Genomic DNA, 16,481 nt, shown 5'->3' with positions numbered 1-16,481 from the left:
TGTTTTTCACACATTAAGGGTACGGGTTCGATTTACCTCAAGACACCCAGGCATCGCTGGGTACCCCCCCCCCCCCCGCTAGTACTTTCTAAATGATTTTAGCATCTGCACATGTGTGAACCGCTTCATCTCTCACATGCATTAAGTACAGAAATTTGCAACATCATGATATGATTGTCGCCATAGTTAAATGGGTTAGAGGGTTGTTTCATAACTTTTTTTTTTTTTTGCGTTTGTGCCTACTTTATGGTGGACATTTCATATTTTAAGATATTTTTGGAAATGTTTATTCGATAAGCTTTTGCATTTAAACACAATTACAAGATGTTTCTTAATATTTTTTGTTTTATACTTTGTGTTATTTATCAAAACATAATTAGAGGAATGTTTTGGTTTGTTTTTTTTTTTTGTTAAAATCGGCAGTTGATTTAAAGATCAGATTACTATTAAATGCACGAATATTACTTACGTAAATCACTTTTTTTTTTCTTTGAATTAGAACTGTTTAAAACTTTTTTTCTCACTTATGTGTTGCTATTCTGAATTCGTAGCAGTGGGCCGACATCAGTGGATATATATATATATATATATTTTTTTTCAAACTAATATAAATTATTGCACAGTAAAAATAATTAAAATAAAACAAAAATCATTCAGAAAATGTAGTTAAATGCAAGTTTATTATTTTTATACGGCCCAGGCAACGCCAGGTACCCCCTGCTAGTTTTCTATAAAATAAAACATTTTTTTTTATGTAAAATACATAAAACAATGACAAACCTTATTCACAATCTGTTGTTGTTGTTTGTGCTTTTGACGCAATGAAGCCACTTCTCTCCAAAGAGCGTCATTTTGTCTACAAAAAAAATAAAAATAAAGGCCATATTAAATTAGAAAAACAGAGTTACCTACCTTTACTGTTAATTATCAAAATTATCTCCTTACATCAAGTGACTTCATGCCTTACCTGAAGCAATTTTCATAAAAAATTAAAAGCTTGTAGTAACAAACAGCTATTGACTAATGAAGACTTTATGCAGAAGGCCAAGTCACTCAAAACTTAGAATTTCTAAATATTTATGAAAACATGTCTTAATTTCATACTATTTAATAATAATATATATATATATATATATATATATATATATATATATATATATATATATATATATATATATATATATAGAGAGAGAGAGAGAGAGAGAGAGAGATGAAATGAATATTGACTGAACAGGTCACGGATGGTGGTTCCTATCCAGAATTTCTTCTATATTAAAAAAACAAAAATACTGTATGATCTACATACCCATGATGAAAAAAAAACCCTCATATTCCAAAAATCATAAATTAACGCATTTTATTTTTTAATTAAGAAAATCAAATTTTATCAGTAAGTGAGAAGGGACTGTCTCATGTCGCAATCTTGAAGAAATAGAGAGAGATGACCCAATCATAAAACTTGCGCAGTCAGCCTTGTAATGCCTAGGATTTCCTATTAATAGCTTTACATGGTTTAAAAATTATTTTCTTCATAAAAATAAAAGTACTTGATCCAGTCATGTGATTTCTGGAATATGATCTTTTTGTTCCGCTACAAATCTGCACATCACATAGATTTTTCTGGATTTTTTTTTTAATGTATAAAGGGAATTCTGAACAAGAACCATTTTTTTCCTTATTTCATGGAGTTTCAAAAATTAGACTTTTCACTTCAGAGAGAATAACAAACAAAAGAACACTTTTACTTTGCTACTTATTTTACGAAGATCGTTTCTAAAGTAAAGCATCCTAAATTTTTTTTTTTACTCAAAAAAGTTGAAGAGCTATAAAGATGGGATTCCTACTATTAAAATGAGCAACCTTTAGTGCTCCAGAATTTATTTTTCTACATAGTCACCACCATTCTCAATGCATTTTTGCTAGGAATTCAATGACACAACTCTACCTCTGACGCATGTCCATGACAAGGGTTGCTTCTTTGAAATCTCACACTTAATATTTACAAGAGATGAAACTTTCAGGTCATGAATGCATAAGTTCAGGTCATCATAAAGCCATTTTCAATCCCCTCTGATCCATTCAGGCAGAATTAAAAAAGTAGGAGGCATTATTTTTGGACTACCTCTTATTATATAAATATTTAACAAATATTGACTGATCACAAAAAATTAATTAAATCTTATAAAAAACAAAAATTAAAAAAAAATTAAAACTTTAATTCTTTGAACCATTAACTTTCCAGGGTAAATTTTTCTTGTCATTGTTTTAGGAATCTGCCATCTTTTAGTGATTAAAAGTGCATCTCATTTTTATTGAATCCTTCCTAGAATGGCTATTCAGCTAGTAATTAAATACATTGTTTTTGTTTTTAATTTTTAAATGATTAGAAAAATAAAAAGAAAATACCTTTTCATGGTTTCCAATTTAAAATTAATGTGATTCTGTTTTGCTTTCCAAACTTTTACATCAGTTAATAATTTACCAAAATCCTCTGGACTCAATTTGGCAGCATCTAATTTCACATTGGGCACCTAAAAAAAAAAAGACAAAAGAATACCAATAATTAAATTATTTAAAAAAAAAAAATTTTCTCCAATAGTACATCTTGCCTTTGCTTCAATTTTTTTTTTTTATTTATTTACAACAAAAAACAAAAAAAAAAAAAATCTGTATGACAAAATGAAAATAGCATATTCCATGTAAAATGATCAAATAGTTTTACTTTTAAATAAAAAAAATCAAAGAGTTTTTACAGCCAGAGCACACCAAGGTAGAATTTTACTTTTTACAATGCAACGGTTGCTCTTCATTAAATATGTAACTATTTCTTGGACGGCTTTTGTTTTTCTTTGTTTTTCTTGGGGTGAGGGAATATTGTTTGTGGGTTTTTTAGTATTCACATACTAATAATTCAAAGGAAAGCCAAAAGAATAGTTATGGGAGGTTGGAGGGTCAATATGCAGGGTCAGACAGCATCAATGAATGGTAGAGTGATTGGCATTTGAATCTATTGGCATCAGCCAAGGGAAGTAACAATCAAAGGAATGTGGAGTTGTCTGGCCCTTCCATGAGAAGGAGTTCTGAAAATCTATATATATATAAAAGCGAAAATGTGTGTATGTATGTTCACTTTTTGTGTATGTCTACAAAAGGCTTCTTTCAGAGAAGCGGTCGCTCGGTTCACAACTTCTTAAAACTTTTTATATCATCTATAAATTGTAATATCTCAGAGTTAACTACGGAGCTCACCTGTCTATTTAATTTTATTGATTTTCAAACGTTAATTATTCGACATGTTCCGATCGGCACGCATTACATTCGGTTTTCGGTATAAAAATAAGCGAAACTCGACTAATTACTGGCCGAAAGCCAGTGGTCTCTAGAGAGCTAAGTAATGTTTAGTCAATGTCGACTTCGTCATATCAAACGGTAGCTTTCATTTCGAGACGAGACGCTCCCCCTAATAAACAGGGAGCGGGTTTTTAAAAACAAACAAACCGATTTATTGACCTCATTAAAAACTGTCCCGCACAAAATGCTAACTGCTGAATAGCTATCGCCATGACGTGAATAACTTGTCAAAAACCAACTGCGCGTCGAGGCTTCGTTTTTTTTTTTAACTTGTAAAAAACGGGCACCTGTTTTTTTTTCACATTTTACTATGCGTGTCAAGGCTTCGGTTTTTTTTCACACACACCTACAAACACCCGGGCAATGCCTGGTACCCCTCGCTAGTCTATATATAAAAAACAAAATTGTTTATTCAATCATGTTTCATCCATTTTATCAGTTTTCTGTCGCTTGTTTAATCTTTATAAAGTAAATCGGCGATTCAAAAGCTCTTTATGTTAAAACAGCAACCATTGGATTCAGAGAGAACACAAGTTGGCAGGCGTATAAAAAAAGTTCTTTCCTGAAGCTAATCAAACTGCTAACCAATCAAATCCACCAACTTTAATGTTCATATTTACTTGCCTCCCCACGAGGGCAGAGTTAGACACAAGGTCAGTTTTTAATATCGGGGAAAATCCAGCTCCCCAAAAGGGGGCACTCTGGATTAGAAAAAAAAAAAAAAATTGTCTCAGTCATGAAGCACCTCTCCTCCACCGACCGAGAACAGAAAAGGTGAAGTGCAGCATCAGAACAGATACTGCACTGTGATCTTGATATTAAGGATGAGATAATCTATCATAACATCGCAAGAGATAGTGTGACTGTCGTAATATTGCATGATAGAGCAGGCCTATTATAACACCATAAGATTAGTTGGTTGGTTTTGTTTTATGGCATATCAACCCTTTACAGGTTATTTAATGATGAATGCAATTATTTTGGAAAAGTGTTTTATGCTTTTTATCTTCAAATATTTATTCATAGTGTTTGGTTTGATTGTTTTATAGAAGAAATTTTTTAATTTTTTTTTTTTACTTTGCAGAACATGATTGGGTTTTGCAAAGGAAAATATAGCATCAATGTTTGCTGCATTTTTGGTAAAGAAGCCAATATCTTCAGACAGCCTGATCTAGTAGAAGCAGACCTACCTAACAGTTATTACTTCAGGCCAAAGTGAACCCACGAGCAGTGGTAACTAAGAAGCAACCCCACATTCCCACACAGACCCCAAATGTGGCCTAACTACTGAATATCTTAAAGTTATACACAAAACCACACCATAAGGAGAGAGAGGGAATATCTATTGAGACATTACAAGAGTTCTATACATATTTGTGTATGCTTGTTTGAAGTCAGCAACAGTCACTGCTGATCTATATTATACTAAGTCTACAGATGTTTGAAAGCAACCATAACTTTAAATTTAGTAATATAGATACAGCAAATACATAATAAACAAGTGAAGCATGCATGGTCCACCGTGAGTGCACAGTGAATGAAACAAAAAAAATGACTACGTTCAGCATCCTCCCCCTCTTTTAGCCCCAAAAGTCCCCAGGGGATGCCAAGTCCTGGTGAAAATTAACAAACTGTGCAGTTTTAGGCCTTAACAAATGTAAATTTCAGTTCTGCACCATGCAAAAAAAAAAAAAGAAATGACCAAGTCCATCACTTGCCCACCCCTATTTAACCCCAAGAGTCCAAGACTCTAACATATTTAAATTTGAGTTCAGCACCATGCAAAACTGCTAATAAAAAAAAGAAAACACAGAAACTTTTGGACAAATATGGTAAAATAGTCCCAAGAATGGAATGTTTTTATTAGTACTAAAAGAGCCCCTGGAAAGGCACCCTTAGGGGAGCAAGCGTAGTTTTCCTTGAAAATCCGTTCTGTTACTTTTTTTACTCATATGTTTAATGTTTACTAAATTTCAAAAAATTTCAAGGTGTAGTTATTGAGAAAAGTGGGGACAGACGACCAGACAAGGGTGAATTTACAGGTCCACCCTTTTGTCGGGAGGTGGGGGACCAAAAATTCATTATCATGCTGAAGAAAAATACTCACTTTTCTTTTGATCATTTCCAACAATTTCTCTTGTCCTCGAACAAAATAATTGTGTTGAAATTGAAGATCGTCTTTTTCTGTTTTTAAAGAACCTTGTTCCAGGTTGACAACTTTACGGAAACCATCTGTGAAAAGAAAAATCAACCATTTTACATCAACATACAAGATTTTACGATAACAACCTCAAGCACATTACAATTTTTTTCGGACTCGTCAGGATGATCTTTCTCTACAGCTGTGAAATCTGGCCAATGAAAGTCGCAGATCTCAAAAGACCAAATTTGTTTCTAGTTTTCAAATTATTTATACGATATATGTCCATATGGTCAAATTAACAGTTAGTTAAATATATGGGCTTATTGATATGATTTAAATGATTATTTGAATCGTATAAATAAGGCCATATATATGTTTAACTGTTAATTTGACCATATGGACATATATCGTATGAATAAACAAACAAATAAAGAAGGATTTTAGAGTAAAAATATTTAATAATTGCCTTTAAAAAAAAAAAGAAAAAAAAAAAGCAATATTTTAGAATATAAATGGGGTATAAGATTACTATATAAATTCAACATAAAATGATCCCCCTATTTCCAAACAAGTATAGCAATTTTTAGTTGGGTATAAATGTTAATTTTACTGCTAGAATTTGCAAACATCAGGAAATGACACAAAAAAAAAAAAATTAGATTATGTTTATTTAAGTGGTAATATATCATGTTTTTATTTAAGTGATTACGTATGATCACAATGAAAAAACTTGATTAAAATAAAAGAATCAATGCTTTAATTCATTAATTGCATCATCCAAATGAAATGTTGCACTTCTTGAGTGTCAAAGATGTTTGGAACATGACTATATTAAAAAACAAATCGGTAATGAGTGGATACCTAGAAAGAAAATGTCGGCCGAGTTTGAGTTTTATTTAACTGAAACTTACTCCACATATAAATTATAAAGATAACTGTTCATAATAAAAGCTTACATTGCTCAAAAAAATTTGAATTGAATGGCAAAGTCCATCTTCTGAATATTTTTATCTCCAACCATCAACTGACCAAAAATAACGGTTCAATGCGCATGATAAAATTAATAATTTCACACCTACAAAAATTAGCTATTAAACAACACTTGGCAATCCACTGAATCATTTCAAAATTATCAGAGCTTCATGACAAGTTGGAATATTTTTTATTTCTCCAGTCTACATAAAATCATTGTCATAACCATCATTTCAAAACTTGTTGGACACATTCCAAAGAACTCAGCAACCATTTTCTTTCTAAGATGTTGTGTCTACACATGACCAATCAAACATCATATGTGAAAAATAAAAAAAGTTTAGTAGACTAATACGAAATCAATAACTTTTATAAAACGAAACGTGTAAGTCATAACATTAAATGGAAGATTTTCAAAAGTTAATAATCGACTTGTTTTCAAATAGTCTGACATTTTTAAGATTAAAGGAAACAAAGGCAATACCTTTTCTAAAATGAAACAAAAATATTAATTTAAAAGTTCCTGTATTTCATCTGTTTCACGTTTATATATATATATACTAGCATTTCAGCCCGGCGTTGCCCAGATGTTTGGATGTGTCTGTTGAGCAAAAAAAAAAAAAAAAAAAAAAAGTGGTAGTAGGAAGGCAGGCTCAAACCCATATTATGAAGGAGGAAAAGAACTGGAAAAAAAAACTGATGTCTATGCGGTTACGACCACTGCCAAACCGGAAGTGACATTTTTTAAATTAAGGCTAGACAATCGAAAGGAGAGGATGACTTTCAAAAATATTGGCGAAAAAAGCGACCCACCCCCTCCTTGTAGAAAAATTCCCAGTTGAAGGTGAAGATATGTTTTTAGCCAATTTTTCGATATTTGTCGTCTGGAAGGTCGGACTTTAAAACGATACTGATCTTGGTAAAATCCGTTGTCTCTGTTGAATGTCTTAGGCAGACATGCAAACATACATACATACATTTATATATTGGTAACTAAAAATTTTCGACCCAAACCGATTAAAAAGCTTGCCCTATCTCTGAATACCCTTTATGTAAAATTTCAAATGTTTAGACCAGAAATTGTCTGAGTAATTTGGTAGAGATCGCAGACGTCAATTTTTTTTTTTTTTTTTTTTTTTTTAACTTTGACCCCAATTATGACCCCTTAAAATTTATTGTTTTGGGCTCAAAATTGTCGGAGGAGTTTGGTAGAGTTCTCAAAGGTCAAATCGTTGAACTTTGACCCCTTAACCACCAAATTTCTGGCTGAAATCCGATCACATAGATTTTCCCAAATCTCAGTACCCTGTATATCAAATTTCGAGTCTGTAGAGTAAAAATTGACAGAGTTATTGCGTAGGAAAATGTACACAGACAGACACACAAACACGTTCACTTTTATATATATATATACATAATTATACCTGATTGTTTTTTTACCAAATTACTATTTACAGATAGGAATAAAGCTTTTGCAACTATTGCTATTGCTTATCACACAAGTTAATAATGGCTCAACAAAGAGTTTCAAAATGACAGTTCAGCAGTAAATACTGATGCATTTGCTGAGAATGTAACTTCTCATATTTAGTTAGTTAAGCTTCAGCAGATTAATACAATAATTTTGTAAACATTTTTAAAATGCTTGTCAAGAAACCCAAAGTCTCTGAACTACATTAATGGACGCAATTTATTTATTTTTTTTATTTATTTTACTTCAGTAATTTTTAAGAGATCAAGGAGCTCCTTCCTGGGCCTAACACTTGATTCTGTTATGATTTAAATTTATACCCGAGGGCTCTTAAGAATAGATGCTGTTCCGTCTATTGCTGCTATTTGTATTTCGTTACAGCTTGGTCTTCCTAGGATTGCTTCTAAGCATTTCTGATTCTTTTTTAAGTCAGTTGCTCTTAATCACAACCGATATGTTTATTTCTTTCAGAGACCATGTCATTTTTAGATAATTTTTTAGGTCCTGATATTTTGTTATCTTTTCCCCGTTCGGTTCTATTAAGGCCAAAATCATTTGAGACTATGATATCAATAATAAGCGCCGTTCTTTCGGGCTTGCTCCATATTACAATGTCTGGCTTGACGGCCTTGTCTTTTATGTATCTGCCCGCCTGTCTGTCATAGAACACGGTCACTTTTCCATTTCATGTTATCAGTGATGGTTCATGTTCCCAGATGTTCATCAATCTGTCAAGTTGCATCTCTCCACAAATCTTCCAATGGAGGTATTTACATACTTTGTTGTGACGGGCATGTTCAGTAGTGAATAGTTTTAGTCAGAATCAAATTTAAATAAAAAAAATGTATGAAATTATTATTGCCCTACACAACCCTAATGATAAATAAAAGAAAGACTGCTATTATGTTTTTCTTTTTGGTGTTTTTTTTTTTTATTAATATAACAGGTTACAAAAAGATTAGATTTAAATAGTTGAATAAAAAAAGGTGGAGGAGGACATATAGAACAGATTTTGTGATATTTTGAAGTTCCTGAAATTAAGGATATTTTATGCTGATCACACTTTGCCTATGTTAGAAACATAAGATGGGGGTAAAAGGTTACATATTTCATCTTAAGAAAACAGAACTGCATACAAAACGTTAGGATATTTTTGCCAAATTAAGAGTAAAATCTACGCAAATTATGCTAAAATTATGAAAAGATTTTAGCCTGTACCTGAATATTTTTAATAACAGCTAAGATTCATCATTTTTTTTTTTTTTTTTTTTAAATTGAGGCTGAGCTCTGAATTTTCAAAACTCCTGAAATGGCTCAAATTGTTAAGTACAAAAACAAAGCTGATCACATTGTACATACTCATTAAACAGGTTTAATCTCCTTTAGATGTGGGCTGTTAGATAGGTCTTGTTGACGAAATCTCCATTGATTAAATTCGGTTTGTTATCTAAAGGATGTATACAGTTATAGCCATTATGCAACAAAGTTTCTTAATCTGAACCCAATATTCAAACACTATTTACTGATCATATCCTTCTCCATGTTGCTAAGAAAAACAAAAAAGAAAAAAAAAGCAATTAATAAAAAAAACAGCTGCTTCTACGTCTGAATTCTATATTACTATTTTTAAAATTTTCTTTTGCTTTTTTGTAATTTCTGTAAGCATCAATGCTAAAAAAAAAAAAGACAGATAAAAAAAAAAATGACAGATAAACATGCTAAAAAATAAAATTATCTCCCTTGTCAAGTATAACTCCGTGGTACATATTTTGTTCTGTGCATTTGTAATTTACAGTAATGAAAACTCGGCCGACTCTTGCAAAAGATTTTTTTTATTTATTTACTAGTTAAAGTATCCATTGTTGATATTTTGTTTTGAAATATTTGTACGTGAATAAATTTGTTAAACTTTTATCAAAGGACATGTTTGTTTTGTATTAAAAATGTACCGCTTTTCGCCACTTTTATTCTTGTGCCGTCCCAGACGGAAGCAAGAAAAGTAAACAAGAATACAATGTTTTTTTGTTTTTGTTTTTTTGTTTGTTTGTTTTTTTTTTTGGGGGGGGGGGGTACAAAAATAATTATTTTATAGGTATGGCCTTGTCTTCAGCCCTTTTTAATAATAGATGTTCCACATGCTTAATCTTGAGCTGATGGTTCATCGATATTGATCCCTTTCAGTATTTTATAAATAAAGACTGAACTATATATCTATAAAATTGAAATTGTCTGTCTGTTTGTACATTTCCCTACCAAACTACTGTCAATTTTCAGTCTACAAACTCGAGATTTGACATATGGGGTATTGAGATTTGGGAAAATCTTTTTAATCGGTTTTCAGCCAGAAATTTGGTTGTCAAAAGGTCAAAGTTCAACGATTTGACCTTTGAAAACTCTACCAAATTGCTCCGCCAATTTTGGCTCTAAACACTTGAAATTTTAGATATAGGTTACTTGGACATGGATCAAACTTTTTAATTTGATTTGAGCCCAAAACAATAAATGTTAACGAGTCAAAGTTAAAAAAAAAAATTTTTTAAATTAACCTCTGCGATCTTTATCGAATTACTAAGTCAATTTTTGGTATAAACATTTTAAATTTTTCATAAAGTGTATTCAGACATAGGGCAAGCTTTTTAATCAGTTTTTGGCCGAAAATTTGGCTGCCAAGGGGTCAAAGTATAAAAGATTTTACCTTTGCAATCTCTAGCAAACTATTCAACCAATTTTGGGTCTAAACGTTTGAAATTTTACATAAAGGGTATTCAGACTTAAAGTTTTTAATAAGTTTTGGGTCGAAAATTTGGCTGTCAAGAGGTCAAAGTTGAAAGAGTTGACCATTGCAGATTCTACCAAACTCCTCTGCCAATTTTGGGTTTAAACACTTGAAATTTTAGATGTAGCTTACCGGGACAAGAGTCAAACTTTTTAATATATATATATATATATATATATATATATATATATATATGTGCGCATAAAGTTATGAACAGTACATAGGGCCCGAGCAAAACCGAACTGAACTGATAGTTGTTAAAGTTTGTACTCCTTCCTTATTTGCTCTTCTTGCTGACATCCCCGACTTTGGTTGTTTCTGGGTTAACTCTGTGGTCACATGATACCTACTCGTAAAAAGGTTGCCACCCTTATGAAGAGTCTCGTTCAGTCAGATTATACCACGTTGTCTATATCACAAGTGCAATCGTCTGGGGTTGGTCATCGAAGTTCTACCACTAAGAAGCAGGGGTCACTTTTAAGCAAGAAAAATAAGTAACCTTTCTTTCTCCCCTTTTTAACAAATCAGAAAAAATTTTGATTAACTTTCATCTTTTTCTCAAATCCAAGAGATATCCATGTTCCCAGACTCTAGAAAATACCTTTTGACAGCCTCGTCCATCACACTGTGCAACCCCCAGCTGCAAACACTCGACGGGGCCACAGATCACACTTATTCGAATATTTTCATTCCTGGGAACAATTATATTTGTGTTGGCCTCCGGGCCAAGATTGCAGTGTAGTATCTGTTCTGATACTACACTTCACCTTTACTGTCCTCGGCCAGTGGAGGAGAAATCCTTCATGATTGAGGCAATTTTTATTTTTGTTCCTATCCAGAGTGATCCTTTTTTGGAGAGCTGGATTTTCCCCCACATTAAAAACTGACCTTGTGTCTAACTCTGCCCTTGTGGAGAGGCAAGGTAATAGGAACAATTATATGTGTTTCTCGCTATATTTAAGATTTGTTTATTTTTCTTTTCAATCTAACAATATCATCACATCAACAAGGCCACCTTGCGTTGCCCTAGGCACAAATATCGTTATAGCCTTACATACAAGACAGGCATGAAAGGTTGTTTCTCACCTTGCATAAACATATCATAAGTGGGTATTATGTACTATTGTGATATAAAGTACTTCTAAGAAACAATAGGCCAATATTTATGTAAAATAAATCTAATTGTTTACGTGCTAATAACAAATTGAAGATTTTCATTTTTTTTTTATTTATTATGATGTAAGCATTTATTAGGGTATGTTGCAGGCTGAAAAATGTACTTTTTACAAGAAATTGAAAAAAATGCAATATTTATACAAATGGTTCATGGATAAACAGAAAAATCTATTCAGAATCAAATATCAATCTGTCAGATACAATGTTATTTAGGCCCAAAAGCGAAAATGCAAACTTTATTAAATGATCAAACTAGAATAGGCTTGTTTTACAAAAAGTGGACCTTGGATTTACTTTTGGCAACCTCATAATTCTCACTTCCATTATTTTGTCCTTTAGTGCTCACATTCCATAAGAAGAAGAATTGCTATTTTCTAGGTTAGAACCTATACATCTTAACACTTCCTTGAAGTATATAGTAAGGAGTATATGTTATTCAATCAAAAGTGATCAATATCCTGGGGAGAGCAGGTATGTTTAAAAACCGTGTCGTCTGAGAAAAAAATGTCACTGCGTTTTGTTATACAATTTTATACAAGAAAATCAATGTGGTGTTATTGGAGGTGTTAAGAGTACAACTATCTGGTAATTTGTAGATAGTAATGAAAGAGTGCTCAATATCTTTAATAAAGTAAGTATATTAAAAGTTTGCGTTACCCAGGAAGAGCAACATCAATGTTTTGTTATACTATTTCATCTAACAATCTATTTGGATTTGCTCAGGATAAAAACACACACATACATTGTGTATATAATTATCGTTTATAAAATGAAATTAACAGGTGCGAGAACCTTAAGTCGCGTGATGTTTGACCTTGAAACATGACGCGGCTGCAAACCTGTTTTCGCTTGTTTTATACTGAAAAAAAAAAAAAAAAAAGAGATACATGGGACGCTCTAAAAATCTGGAAAAAATAACGCGTGAAAGACAGGCAAATTAAATAGACAGGCGACCCCCCATTCGTAACGGATATATATTGTCATTTAAACGTGATATAAAAAGTTTTAAGGAATGAGCCGACCGAAAAGTCCAGCGAAAAAAGGCTTTTACAGACATACACAAAAAGCGAACACACATACATACATTTTCGCTTTTATATATAGATAATTTCCATTTTTTCTTGACTGTAAAATTATTCTTGAAATAGAAAAATGTAGTTTCAAGAAAAAAATGTCAGCATAAATCTTGTTAGAGAGGCTTTCCTAGGTAAATAATCAAAGTCACAACCAGCAGTGTTTAGACAAAAAGATATCACTGAAGAATGAAAAAGATCCGACAGATTTTATAATGCAGTTCTGGCATCTGATTAATTCGTTCTTACTATGCATGTTTATAAATAAAATCGCCAAAATCTTTGTTGTCGTGTCCTCTTCATTATGCCAAAAATATTGCGACAATTTTAAACACGATTTTTCAGATTACACTTTATTTTTTGAGAAGGAATGGAAGAGTGCTGGAGAAGTCAACAGATTTAGTCGTTTTTACAAAACTATTCTGGCATCTGATTTGTTCTAATCACACATGGTTATAAATAGAATTGGCTAAATCTTTGTGGTCATACCCTCCATTATGTCCCATCCCTTTCTCCAATTAGGATTTTTTTTTTATTGTATTTTCATCCCAAACAAGCCACTTTGATGGGGGGGGGGGCTATTTGGGGCATAATTGCAGGGATACTTATGACAGGAGTTGAGCAGCAAGATGTCTGTTTACATTACACTTGAACTTCAGCATGTCAGGTTAGGGTTACAGTAAGTGAAGCAGGAACTCAGAATGGAATGTCAAAGTTCAGCAGTTCTGCAGAAGAAACTATTAGAGTAGAAGGCTTTCTGGCATCTGCGAATCTCTATGTAGGGGTGGGATTTTGCTGCTTGTCGGGTTTGACAGAGGTATTTACGTCGAGGGGGTACAAGGGCTTGTAGTTCGTCAGAGCATTTATCATTAAAATACTTGGAAAACAGGCAGAGCGATGAAACATTTTGTTGGTAGGACAGAGGCTGAACCCTAGCTGACAGTTCAGGACCTATTAGGTTGGCGACTCTTTTGAACCCTGTTCAGAAGTGAGAGACTAGTAGCAGATGCACCACTCCAAATGTGACAATACTCCATAGACGGACAAATGGTGGCTTTATAGACATACAGGATACTTTCAGGCACAATTGTTAAAAAAAAAAAGGGGGGGTACCGTTCGTACACGTGAATAAAAAAAAAAAAAATAAAAAAAAAAAAAAACACTTTCACATTTTCGGTTGCTCAAAGCAAAACACTAATTTCTGTTAAAAACTAATGCAGTGGATAAAAATGCACAAAAGTTATACATTTAGATAACTTATTTTCTTGTCTTTTAAACTATATAAATATTTTCAAAAATTTGACTAGAAATATGCAAGAAATTGCAAGTTGGACAAAGTTCATTATGCGGACTGGTTAGGATTGCTTTAATTATTATATAACCAAATAACTAATTAAACTAAGTAAACATGTCAGAACGGCGGGTCCTGCTTAAAATATAAATATATTAAACTGATCTCTGACTTCTTGACATGCAAGTGGTTTTCTTTTCAGGCAGACCTGTCAAGTTTTAAGACTTTAATAATTTTTGATAAAATGCGAAGCAGTAATTGATTTCATTTCAAGTGGAATGTTTATTTTGTATCAACAGGTATTAAAAAAAAAGAAACCTGACAAAGTTCAACAAGGTTTGTCAAAATGAAAACTTCCTGCGCACGTGTGTGCCTAAGCAAATTTGTTTAAAAAAAAGGGGGGGGGGTATGCAGCTATCTAAGATCTTGCATGGAATAATTAAAGAAAACAAACTCCTATAACAGTATAAAACCTGACTTTTTAGCCCCTAAAAAAAGTTATAGCCTATTTATTTCGAATGAGTGCTTTGTGCCAAACTGATGATCGGATATGCTCATTTGTGCATTAAATACTAATCCCTATTAAGGATTAATATGTATCAAATCGATATCACAACACTTAGTTCACTGCATTTTATCATAGCAAAGGTCCATACAAAATTTCAACCAGATCGGGCTAGTAGTTTCTAAGAAAAAATGTAACAAGCAGACTAAGAGAAATAATATAGATGCAACTCATTGCATTTAGCTGGAGGAGATGGGAGGGTGAGGTGATACCGTTGTGAAACTTGCAGGATTTCTTCTGCCAGCTATTTCTTATCTAGCTCATCCTAGTTATCAACTACTTCAAAGTTTGCTGCCCATGAGGGTAACTTTAACAATTCAGAGTCCCCTGTTTGCTTTCTGGTTTGCAGTTGCCATCTCCTCAAATCCTATCAACCTTAGATTTTTTTTTTTTTACCCTAAAAACATATGTAGTGCTTATGGTTGGGGGACAGAATATTAATCGTTTTTTTTTTTGTTTTTTTTTTCATAAGTAGGAGGGCCGGTATTTTGACGTATTAATATATTGATAAAGGGAAACATTTAATATCTGGAGGGGAGGGGTCTAATTATACTTAATTAAAAACTAATCAAATAAACCTATTTTTTCTGTAGTTCTCACTGGTTACAATCACCGTTATTGTTGATAATTGCTTAGTGAATGATTTACTAGTATTATTTTCTACAAACCTGGCGTGGTAATAGCGAGATAGAACATAATTTTAGTATTGAACTATGGATTACAATGATATTGGAAATATTGCCACAACTATCAATTTCAGGTTAGTGTGCTGCAAAGCATAGAAACTCTAAAATCATTAATAAGCCCAGAATCAGGAAAACCAAGCAATGGAGGAAAACAAAGTAAAATGGGATGAAATTGTGTTTCTGAATTTTTTAGATGAAAATTTATAATTTGTATCATATGGATTATTTGCACGACTATTCTCATCTTGAAATGTTATAAAAATAACATTTCAGCTTGTTGAATTCAGGAATCTTTTTTGTCAAACTTAGGAATCTGCATTGAATTTCAAATAGAACTCCTTATTTAATCTATGTGATGCCATCGTATAACAGGAAAAAGTACTTAGTAAAATACAGTCATAAGTGACACTTCTGTAGGTTGAAGGTTCAATCCTCAGTGCAGGTGATACTTTGAATACAATTATGGATTACTTAGGACTGCTACCCTCTCATGGTAGATGGAACGAGAGCATGCTACCCCGACAGATTAAGTAAAGGGCTCCATTCAAAATTCTGTGCATATTCCCAAGTTAGAAAGATTCCCAGAGTTCAATAAAAGACACCCGATAAAGGTCGAAGGTTACATTGGCTGAAATATTGTGAAAATAAAATGCAACATGAAATTTCAGTTAAATTTTTAATTGCTTTAATTTAGCTGGGTTTTTTTTCTTTTAAATTCATGTTAGTGAGCTTTCAAATCTAAAGTTACATTTAGTGGTCCATGGCGTTCAAAAGGTTGGTGATTGCTGCTTTTTGCACACAACAGTGTCATGTTAGAGTCATCGAAACTGGAGAGCGTGTTTGTAAAGTTGTAGAAGTTATGGCACTAAACTAAATTGCATATCTGACCAACATTTAGAGAAATATCAATATGGAATAATGCCAAAGAATTAAAGATAAGCAAGTAAGATGAGAGCATTGCAGTTAAAAAGATTGCT

General features: G+C 32.5%; 1 protein-coding gene across 6 annotated transcripts in view; it reads right to left on the bottom strand.

Moving 5' to 3' along the window:
• Window positions 1–16,481, bottom strand: part of LOC145259695 (heat shock factor protein-like) — a 166,938-nt gene that overhangs the window by 49,900 nt on the left and 100,557 nt on the right. For all 6 annotated transcript variants that reach the window (XM_080117369.1, XM_080117365.1, XM_080117370.1 and 3 more), the window contains exons 3-5: window positions 5,459–5,583; window positions 2,407–2,531; window positions 781–856 (exon numbers count right to left, since the gene is read on the bottom strand). In XM_080117369.1, coding sequence (XP_079973495.1) covers window positions 781–856; window positions 2,407–2,531; window positions 5,459–5,583 — 326 coding nt within the window. The remainder of the gene's footprint in view (window positions 1–780; window positions 857–2,406; window positions 2,532–5,458; window positions 5,584–16,481) is intronic.

The sequence above is a fragment of the Euprymna scolopes genome, chromosome 35 (genome assembly GCF_053919585.1).
Source record: "Euprymna scolopes isolate OS-2025 chromosome 35, ASM5391958v1, whole genome shotgun sequence".
NCBI lineage: Eukaryota > Metazoa > Mollusca > Cephalopoda > Sepiida > Sepiolidae > Euprymna > Euprymna scolopes.
Note: the sequence above shows the minus strand (reverse complement) of the source record. Positions and strands in the feature narration are given on the sequence as shown.